Source organism: Anneissia japonica, unplaced genomic scaffold (genome assembly GCF_011630105.1).
Source record: "Anneissia japonica isolate Jap-2015-1 unplaced genomic scaffold, ASM1163010v1 scaffold288030_len866700_cov218, whole genome shotgun sequence".
NCBI classification, from domain to species: domain Eukaryota; kingdom Metazoa; phylum Echinodermata; class Crinoidea; order Comatulida; family Comatulidae; genus Anneissia; species Anneissia japonica.
The window spans coordinates 648,486-659,828 of record NW_022728334.1 but is presented as its reverse complement, the minus strand read 5'-3'; the positions used below and the strand labels follow the sequence as shown (position 1 = coordinate 659,828).

General features: G+C 33.8%; 2 protein-coding genes across 2 annotated transcripts in view; one reads left to right on the top strand and one right to left on the bottom strand.

Annotated features, from left to right (window-relative positions):
* Positions 1 to 4,258, top strand: part of LOC117114079 (RING finger protein nhl-1-like) — a 7,416-nt gene extending 3,158 nt beyond the window's left edge. The window contains exon 2 of the mRNA XM_033257619.1: positions 349 to 4,258. Within this exon, the coding sequence (XP_033113510.1) occupies positions 360 to 2,354 (1,995 nt within the window). The 5' untranslated portion in view covers positions 349 to 359 and the 3' untranslated portion in view covers positions 2,355 to 4,258. The remainder of the gene's footprint in view (positions 1 to 348) is intronic.
* Positions 4,259 to 4,972: 714 nt separating this feature from the next.
* Positions 4,973 to 11,343, bottom strand: part of LOC117114078 (small G protein signaling modulator 1-like) — a gene marked incomplete at its 5' end in the record, with an annotated part of 53,566 nt that continues 47,195 nt past the window's right edge. Inside the window, 5 exon segments of the mRNA XM_033257618.1 lie at positions 4,973 to 6,827; positions 7,270 to 7,437; positions 8,108 to 8,204; positions 8,987 to 9,096; positions 10,890 to 11,097. Of these exon segments, the coding sequence (XP_033113509.1) occupies positions 6,739 to 6,827; positions 7,270 to 7,437; positions 8,108 to 8,204; positions 8,987 to 9,096; positions 10,890 to 11,097 (672 nt within the window). The 3' untranslated portion in view covers positions 4,973 to 6,738.

The following is an 11,343-nucleotide window of genomic DNA, read 5'->3' as shown; positions in this document are numbered from 1 at the left end:
ACATAAAATAGATCAACGTGCAAGTGGAAAATGTTTGATCAAAAATTGCCATTTTTGTATATATATCTTAATAAACCTATAAAATCATTTAGGCTGGTGGTCAAAGTGGTTGATCCAGGCTTTGGGATAAGAGTTTCATCAAAGAGACCCCACCAAGGGATGACCCTTGGCCCCCAACTAATGGATCTGGGCAGCAAAGATGCCCCAGGCCTGTGTCCGATCTTGGCGGCCCTGTATATACTTTACAGCTTGGTATAAGAGCTTTTTGTGTATCAAAAACTTTTAAACCATGGCCTACTATCAAAGAAAATGTACAATTTTTTACAATTGTTTCCATCTAATTTTCAGGTTTGAAATATATGGCTTCCAGCAGTAGGTCGACTGAGTTTCACCACTTGGTTGAAAATTTGGAAGAAAATGTATTGGAATGTCCACTTTGTCTGAACAGGCTTAAGGATCCAAAGGCACTTCCCTGCCAACATGCATTTTGTTTCCTGTGTCTTCAAGACTGGGTCAACAAGAAGGGAGTATCGATCTGTCCAACCTGTTTACAATCCTTTCACATTCCCGATGGTGGACTCCATAAACTGCCTCCAAACATATTCATCAACAATCTATTGGAAACGATTGATCAGCTGGAGGACCCGAAGCCAATCTGCCGTGTTCACAAAAAATCTCTAGAATTTTACTGCAAAACTTGTAAAATTCCTGTCTGTGTATCCTGCAAAACGACAGATCACAATGAAAGTAATAAAGAACACCAACTTATCTCAATATTGCAGGCTTTTACTGAATTAAAAAACCAGGCTCTTAAACTTGAAAAGGATGTTAAAAAACAAACTCAAGTAATAAAAACAGCTCGTAAAATGATTCTTTATAAAGCTACAATACTTGATCAAAATAGAAAAGCATGTAAGGAAGACATAACAAATTTTGTACAAGATATGGTTGAAACGATTACCGACAATGGTGAAGAGCTGATAAACCATGTAGATGAAATATACGAAAAGAAGAAAAACAGAGCTGATAGACAAATTACTGGACTTGACACCATCACTTTGGATATCGACAGAACATGGAGCACCATTGACAAACTGCTGAAGGCCAATAAAGCAACAGCTATGCAATCAGGTCCTGAGGCAATTGCATCCCTACAAAAAACAATCCAGCAATTACCAGACACCGAACCAAAGGATGACGGAGAAATGCATGTGTACCTTCGCAAACACTATCACACAGAGAGAATGGAACAAAGAGGATTAGGTTCCATTGTTGAGACTAGGCAAGCAAAATGTCTTGAAATAACAAATGCACCCAGAGTTTTAACACAAGGACAAACATTTGATGTTGAAATTCTCAATTCCCTATCTGAGATACAGGTAGAGGATGATTTACTGAAAGCAACACTGACATCTTTTGGACAAGAAACAGAATTGAAGACTGTCAGAAATGATGAAGGGAATTATATGGTGAGTGGAGTTTGTAGAAATGGTGGTGTTTGGAATTTAAATGTCAGTTTGAGTGGTGAACCAATTAAAGGATCTCCTGTTAAAATCTCAATAGAGGAGCAAGGTCTAGTGAAGACAATCAAAAGTGATAAAATTGTCCATGATGTAGCGATATCTGAAGAAGGTATCATAGTTGCAGGTAGGACCAATGAAATTTTAAAGTTCAAACAATCAGGAGAGTATGTCGGGACGCTCACACTACCATCAACTTGTGATGTCTCTTGGATATACAAAATGAGGAATAATGATGCCATAATATACTGTGATGGTAAAAATAAAAACATTGGTTTCTGTACAGTAGATGGTGAAAACATTGTGACCAAAATAATTGGTGGGGGAGTATTAAAAGATCCCTCAGGCATTGATGTGGATGAAAATTCCAATGAAGTGTATGTTGCAGACAGGGATGAGCACTGCGTGTTAACATTTGATATACACAGTGGTCAGGTGATCAGAAGAATAGGATCACATGGTCAAGAGATTGGCCAACTGCATAACCCAGGAAACGTCAATGTAACAAAAGATGGAAATCTCATTATTGTAGATATTCACAGAATCCAGTTGTTTGATTGTAGAGGCAGATTTTTGAAGGTTCTTGTAGATACAGGTGATTATGATGGTAAGGTGACTTATCCAAAAGCAGTTGCAGTAGATAAGGACGGCAACATAATTGTGACAAGTTTTAACAAACTACAGTTATTTAACAGTGACGGCAAATTCATCAGAAGGATAGATAAAGTAGATGAACTCTTTATACCCAAAGGTTTAGCAATTGTTTCGGAAAATCCAAGGAGAGTCGCAGTAGCGAATCAATTAGGCAAGACTGTCAACATATATAATTATTAGAAGTACTTTATATAATTACCTAAACAAAAAATATCAAATACTTCCATCTATTTCTAGGATATATGAGTGGAATACAGTGGCATACCTAGTAGTCTTGAAATGGTGGGGAGGGGGGGCTGATGGGGGGACTCGAAGATGGAGTGGCTCAATGAATTAAGTATGGGTGTATGTTGTTTTAATGGACACTGAATAAGCTGTCAATAATGAAGCTTCCGCTAAGCCCCACCCCTTGAATATTGGTTCCAAGGCCACAGAAAGTGTTAACGTATGTAAACTTGCGGTGTTTGTGGGACAACATGTGTTTCTTGCCCTGTTCTGATGGTTCGGTTAGTAAGTTTGACACTCCAGAGAGTATTTGTGTTCACTGTGAATTTATGTAGACCAGCAGCTGATATTGTGAGTGTCTAGAGCTGCACTGCTAAATGGGCTTAGAGTTGCTGTACAAATTGCACAGTTTACACAGTAAAGTAACAGTATAATTAATACAGTACATTATTTGCTTAAAAGGTTTTGTGCTGTGCTGCTTAATTTAAAAATTCTGGCACAACCTACATCTTCCTATGACTGTCTGAGCAGGTCATTTGTATACAGTATGATGATTTATTAAATCCTATGCTTTTTCCTGTAATTTTACTGTTATGTGTGCATACTGTATATATTTTACATTTTTTTTTATAAATAAAAGGCAAAGTAAAGTTGCTTTCGAACTTTTGTGTTCAGGGCTGTAGTCAGGATGGGGGGGGGGGGGTTGCACTTGTATCAAAGCTATGGCATTGTAGGGGTTCCAATATATATCAGTTGGTTAAAATGTTTTTACAGAAAATAATACAGTTTTTATAAACTACATTTTCTTTAAAATGTGGACATTTTTTGATTTGTGGATTGCTTACACATCCATCACACCCACTGAATAGTGGCCTGGTGTTATCCTTGTTACAATGTACTGTATCCATTATTTCCATCATAATGTACTATATCCCATAATCTGTAATCTGTGTTTTTTTTTGTATACAGTATTTGTATCAATACAAAATCATCATTTCAGCCAAGATTAATGGTATAACAACTTTTTATTCACAGTAATGTTGCAAATCACATCTTGAGGAGCTGTTTTTATAAAGTACAGAATGCCAACGGTCCTGCTTTTGGTAGGATTGTAAGATTTTCAGCATCTGTGATGATGGCCATTTCCAGACAAACTGTACAAAGACACACTTTGAGAGAATTTGCTGATGTTCTTGAATTGACAGTGGAATACAAAAAGAATAACAAGTTCCATACAACATTCATTTATTATTGCACACAGTTCACATTACTGATGTTAAGTTAGCAAGCACAATGCTAACAGAAAAAAAAAACATATCACAAAAACACTACCTAAGGTTGCCTTTGAAGTATTGTATTTTACTGAAAAAATAACAGCTAAAAACAGAATCAATGGGATGTTTACAAGTAACTTCAGAGAGATCTTGAGATTATCCTATAGTTGCTATAGAGGGCAGCAAACACCTTTATACATTTATTGAGAAGTGTAGGATATCATTATCTTGATGATAATACCAATAATAATAATATGCATTACACTGACTGGGTTCTGACAGTGGCTACTGGGTTTGTATGTAATAGGCAATTAAGTACAGTACTAATAATCTTGCAAAGACAAAAAGTCTCAGGGGGTCACACACACAAGAACTACAAAGACTGGCACTGAGAAAAATATGAGGGATTGCTCCTTAATAAATATCTTTAAATACATTAAGTTGCATTATATGGAAGAATGTTTTTTTTTTCATGTTGTGCACAATTTGGAGTTCTTTTGCTCGTAAATTAAATTTTACAGAGCATTAATATGAATAAATAATGAACAAAAATATGAATATATAATTTTCCAAAAAAAAAAAAAATAAATACAATATAAAAATGACAAGATTGGGGAATGTATTCAATTGAAAGAAAACAAGAAAGTGCTTTAAATAAATTGAGCATTGGTTTTTGGAACTCTATGATACAAGCAAATGTAAATTAGATTTAAAACTTACCAGTATTAAGTAGTGTTCCAAAGAGAGAGAGAGAGAGAATTGAACTATAATAGATTCAAACATTATCTAATTCCAAAATTTTAGAAAACTATAGATAATTTAAATGCTTTGCTGATTAAAAAAAAAAATTAAAGAAAAGAATATACATTGTAAAGTCAAATTAATAGAATAGATGCATTTGATTTGGAATAAAGTTTTCTAAATGCTCTGTTTTTATAACATTTCTCAATGGGAATCTACTAAAAAATAGGATTACAAAACAATGGCAGACAAATATCTCTCAAAATATATAGACAATATCAAATACATATGTACTATATACAGGTGACCAAACACTACCAATGTCACTCTTAACATAATACAACTCAAGGTCTGTTCAGACTGTCAAATTTCATTGGACAAAAACATATGTGACACGCCTAAATGTGGTCATTTCCATATAAAGGCACATCATGACTAAATATGGGCATACATTTTTTTCAAAGAAAATTTGATAATCTGGACCGACCTAAGTTTCATGAGATTCTTTCAGGTGGATATTACTTTCATAGAGTATAAGAAATATTATTTAAATATATATATATATATATATATATATATATATATATATATATATATATATTATGCTTAATATCTTTAGCAGGTGGTTTAGCAAAAATGTGAATCTCCACAATAAACAACACAATTAATTTTCATTTTTTAATATAAATATAATTAATACACTTGCAATGGCCTTTCCAGAGTGTTAATCAAACACTGACCAATCACGTGTTGTCCAACGATCACATTTGTTTGTGTACATTTATGCTATTGTTTTGTGGGTCCTTGGCAACAATATCCAAGGGGTGGGGCTTAGTGCAAAGTTCCATTCATTCGATTGGCCATACATTTCTTGTATTGTTGATTTTCATTTTACTGCTGACAAGTGATAGATTTTAGTTTTCTATCCAAATTATTTCAACCGTCTTCAATACATCTTGTACACAAGATAAAATCTACAGAAATCTTGTAAAATGAGATATTGACAAGAATATCAGGTAAAAAGAAATTCTATGAAAAAATGAAAATCTAAAAAAATTTACTTTGGTTGCTACTTTGAAAATATATACAAAAGAAGATAAAATTGCACATTTTGCAGGAATAAAATAAAATGGAATAAGAAGAGTGTGTTATGTATTAGTATCCTTAAACATACTAAGTTTGTCTAAGAAATGTGACCAAGTCCTCATTTTAAGCAGTGTAATATCAACAAAAACCACTTTAGAACAGTAGAAACATGCATGATATTATTTCTTTCTATCTTAACTTTGGTTAACTTCAATGGTAAATGGTATGCATGGATAGGTTTGTAGTGGTCAATAGTCTCTTATATAGAAGGCGCATTATAAAATTCATAGTCTGATATTGTAGAGTGGTCACTCTTAGCCTAAAACTTGCTGTGTAATTCAATTACGCACTATTTTATGGCAGGTTGTATTTTATGTGTTTATAATGTACATGTATATATGTAAGTATGTACATATTTACTTTTTTATGCATGTAGTTTGTGTGTTAAAGAATTTTTTATTCTTTTATAAGTGTACTAAATTGTATGTTGTATGGATACAGATGTATCTAAACATACCGTACTAAGCTGGGTGTAGCCACCCCCTTGTTCTAAGTAACATTCAAGATCTGTTCAAACCTCCACAATTTACAGCTTATGTTAAGTAAATATATAGATTAGATTGCCATAAGAGAATGCAATACAAGTAAACTTACATCATACAATGGTAATGCATACATAACTGCTATTTTTCAAACTTCCAATAACTGCTAATGATGTTTAAAGCATGAGGTCTAGTTTGGATGTAAATTTATGGCATGTTATTAGTGGAAGGGAATAAACCTGAGTCAGTACGGTACATTAATATCACACACTACATAACATAGATTACTAACATAAACCCAAAATATCAAGAAAGATATTGTATCGGTTTGTTGTCATACACACAACAACAATCACTATGAGTTGAACCTGAACTTTACAGTTACAGAATTGGCACATGACTAGTAAGTCACATGACTTGGAATATTATTGACTATACTATTATTCAACATTTAATCTAAGCCATAGTAGATTAGATTAGCCCAGGTGTTACCCAGCACACTGACTAATCATATACAGTATGATTATCTCAAGGTTTTCAAAACTGAATCAATTAATCACTTGATAATCCCAACAGCTTATACAGGTATTGATGATAATCTAGTTGATTCTTTGATAATCCAAACAGATTTTGATCTAGTTGACAACCCCACCAGCAACCATTATGATCATACCTGACTGTAAATCTCTATATCTCTTATTTGTTTTCTATAAGTGTCTGCACCTGATGGACCAAGTCTCTAGCAATATGTAGTACCGCCTTAGCATCGTGCCTTTCAGCCATTTCTACAAGTAGACAGCAATAAAAACATGAAGATTCACTATACAGTATTTCAAAAATGTGCAATGGTCCTTTCTGAAGTGTCAATTAAGCTTGACAAATAACCAATCAGAACAGGGCCGGGAATATGAGTTTGGGGTGGGGGGAGTGGCCTGGTCACCCATTGGTGAAAGCTGGCATTCCCCTCCTCGTCGGGAAGAAAAACCACAATTCATTGGGTAGAGGAAAGATCAATGTAATTTTTACAGAATGTAAGGCTTTTTACATTCAACTGTATGCGGTGCCCCACCGTTTATATTTCCACCATGCATTTTGGTGGAACAGTTTTATGCTGTGAAGAACTCTATCTTGTGTTTCTAGAATCTTTGCCACAAGCTACAGATTCAAACCAATCTGTTATCATTGTAACTGTCACCATTATGTTCATTTAATAATAATAATACTCACCATTGAAAAATTTGATGATATCGGTGAAATCCATGTTGTTATCCAGAATAATCTCTCGGTAGGTTTTTACAAGGGCCAGAGCGATAAAGAGTACAAACTGGTGAGATGCCACTGCTCTTCCAGCCCATATTGTCTCCCATGTACTGAATGTGTCATCATAAAGAAGCTCTGGAGAATATAAAAACACATGCATTTGTAAGGAGCATCAGTTGTACTTGATATTTTAATACATACAGTACTGTAAAGTCTGATGTTATATACAAGCAAATTCAGCTCAACCACTGCACAGGGCACACAATACAGTTTAGTAACATCTGTGTATATAGCCCCACAATACACACAAGTGTATTCAGCTTCAATGGGCATATATACTTTACATGAGTGTATTTAGACCCACAAGGCACTGTAAATTATGCACATGTCAGTGTAGTCTGCTTGCGAATTAGTGAAAACTATGCCCACACATGTGTATTCAGTCCCACAACACACTTCTAATTTTGTACACGCAAGTGAATTCAGTCTTGCAAAGCCCTGGATTTATGCACACTTGTGTACTCAGCCCCACAACACACTTAAAATGTTCTACAGCGCACACTAGTATATTCCACCCTGCATGGCACTGGATTTATGCATACACGAGTGTATTCAGTCCACTAAGTGAAAATTATGTACATATTTGGCATGCAAGCGTGTTAAGCTCAATTTCATCATGTGCAGCAGGCTTTTAGAAGAGTACAGTATCTGATATGTTTTGAAGAGTACTGGATTATTTTGAACAGTGACATGCAAATGGAATAGAACGAAAAACAAATAGAAAAAAAGCTAGTCAATACAGTACCTCGTTTGAAATCTAGTAAGAACCATCTGTAGCAGAAGTAGAAGTGTGTATAGTCACCATTCTGATGCATGTGTTCAAACATCTCTGCATCTAAAACCTGAAAATATAAATAAAAATAAATCGTCAAAATCACATATCAAATTGATAATCAATTATTATTATTTTCCTACTTTTTCATTTTCACTTACATGTTTAATTGTTATACCAAACATTAAACTGTAGCTTAAAGACATAAAGTGATTACCTTAAGCAGTACCAGTGACCACCCCCACCCTCCACCCAATGAGGGGCCAAGGTTCCAGACAGGGGGATACACACCTCAGCTATATGGTTAGGGTTAAAGTGAGCAAGACAGTCACCTCTATGTGCAAGGAAATGGCACCCTAGGACTGTAAAATTGTGTTCCCTGATGATGTGACTGGCTTCTTCTACAAAGGGGTCCAGGGTTTCCCCTAAAAGGGTCCCGAGTCCCTGGCACTCCATTGGTGATTACCGGCAATTTAATCAGTGAGAAAATGTTATAATTTTCATTTAGAAGCTAATAACAGTAAAATTTTGAAAACATACAGTTTTCAACTACTTGAGTTGATTGAATTGCTGGGGTGGATCCAGGGAAGGAGATAAAGAGCTAGGGACCCCCCAAAAAAGAGAAGAAAATAAGCAGACAGCGAGGAACATTGTATTCAAGAACAAGCTAATTTTCTATTTAACTTCCAGGTAACAGTGTCTATGGCCAAGCATAACGAAACAGAAATCATTATCTTATATAAGTCTGAGATCATATATCAGTAGTACAGAAGCGGCAACGAAGATGTAGCTTATAATTCCTGGAAGATCAGATAATTGCAATTGCACAATAGTTATTTTTATACCATGTACCTGAATGAGAGATCTCATGTTTGCAAAATGCGTATCCATAGCGCCACCATGAGGAAAGTTCTTAGACATCCTCTTCATCAATTCACAGAAACAACTATATGTCTTTGACTCTACAATGAAAGAAATCAAAGTAAATTATTATTTTGAAGATAAAAATGATTTAAACAAGACCACTGTGGAAATTGTGGTTCCTATGCAAGCAATTTTGTTTACACAATGATGAAATAGGCAGTATAGTAGATAGCATTAAACTAAATTGTCATAGGTAATAATTTTGGGGACAAATATGTACAATTATTTTTAAGATGTACTGTCTGCTAAATAAACTGACAAATTCAACCCATATTTTAAATTAATTTGTGTACTTAAGTCAGTTATTACCATACAATTCAAAATTTGAATGAGAAAGGACAGTTAAAATAATACATATGCTTTGCATAAACCCTTAAATTGACTGGTAATGAATTTAATTATTATTGTAGTAAAATATCTGTTAAAGTAAAAACTCTTTTATTTTCGCTCAATCTGTTTTTAGTTTGAAGTACTAACTATTTGATTATTTTAAATGAGCTTTTCAATGTGTGAACTCAATTTTTGAGGGTTTTTCCGATTTTTTTTTTTTTTTTCTTAAAAGTTTGCAGATAGTGCACCTTTAATCTCTGAGTAAATGGAGATTTTGTTTATATTATTAGTTATGCCAATGTGTGCACATTATGTCAACAACAAATCAGGTCCTGGATTTACATTAAATTTGATATATGCACCAAAAGTGTTTGATCAATCAAAACATTACCCCTAGTAGGTGACATAGTTATGAATAAACTAAAGATCAAAGCATTCTTACCCTACTGATCAAAGCTCCTACAAAAACAAAGAAAGCTCCTTTGAAGCTTTCAGCCCATTGTTAAGCAATGGGTGTATCCTACTACACCAAACACTTCTTTAAACAATAGTATAGACAAATTTTGCGAACAGTCAATAATGTTAGTATTAGAAAATATTAAACCTAATTTATTACTTACATTACAGGATACATTATCATTTTCAAGTATACCTTGTAAACATAAAACATATTGGAATGCCTCACAATTTTGTATATGATCATTTATAACACTATCTGATCGTGAAGAATGTTCTTTAAGTCTAGTTATTAAGCATCTATCTGTTTTACCAATATTAATGTGCATATAAGCTTGCAAATATGGATAATTTTTCATTCCTGATGATGACATAATTAATGTCGAAATATTGAATCCCGACATGATGGCGTGCATTTCGATACTTGGAGTATGTAATACTACCTAAGCAAATATCTTAAGCTTATTTATCAAACCAATTTAGCAAAATCTTAGCTTAAAAATTGTTTTAGATGGTTCATACGTACAATCGACTTTTTAATTTTAAGCAATTTTTTAAGTTAAAGCAATATTGATAAATTTGACTTAAGCAAAAAAAAAATGGACTAAAGATGAATTTAAGCTTTTGATAAATCCAGCCCCAGATGTCTAAAAACGTGATGATAAACAACTGATATATTTTGTGTTGGTTTTCCTATCAATTCTGAAAAATAGCTTTACAAAATATGCCTCAAAAACATGACTACCTTCGGTAAATCAACTTAGAACTTTTGCTATTATGAAATATACATATTAAACTGATCAGAAAAACTGAAACCCAATTTTTGTCAAAATATCACTTCAGATATATTTTCTTGAATATATCAAATTGACCATGGCGTACCACAAGACTTGTCACGACAGCTCACATATTATGTAAAAGCTACTCATTCAAATCTTACACTAGGCTTTGCCCGAGTACAGGCTTGCACATACAATTGGGCGTAAAGAGGGTTGGCTAATTACCCTATCTAGGCTGATACATAGAAACTACTGTAACAACTTACCATCATCCAAGATGACAAGAAGGGGAGCAACCAGGTCACACATGCCCTGCACATAACCCACATCCAGATGCTCCCATACGTACGTACACATAATGTTACGGAGTTTCTCAAGATTTGCTTCGTTGAAGTAGTAGTAGTTGCGATCACATCGTTGAACATCCTTGTCTATTCTGTGCAGGTTCAGACAGAATGTGTCCAGTAACTCTGTCTGGAAAATTAATATTAAATCACACGTTTCAATGAAAAAAAAAATATATATATAATTTTAGAAGCTTCTAAAAAAAGTTTATATACTTTTCTCACAAAATATTTAACAGAAAATGGACATAATTTATTCATTAAGATATAATTATGAATAATGTAAACTAAAATTCTTGGGTAAGAAAGGTATTTTAAAATGGAAAAAAAAAACCAAATACAACAGAAATATCAATACCAATAGCATCAGTAACAG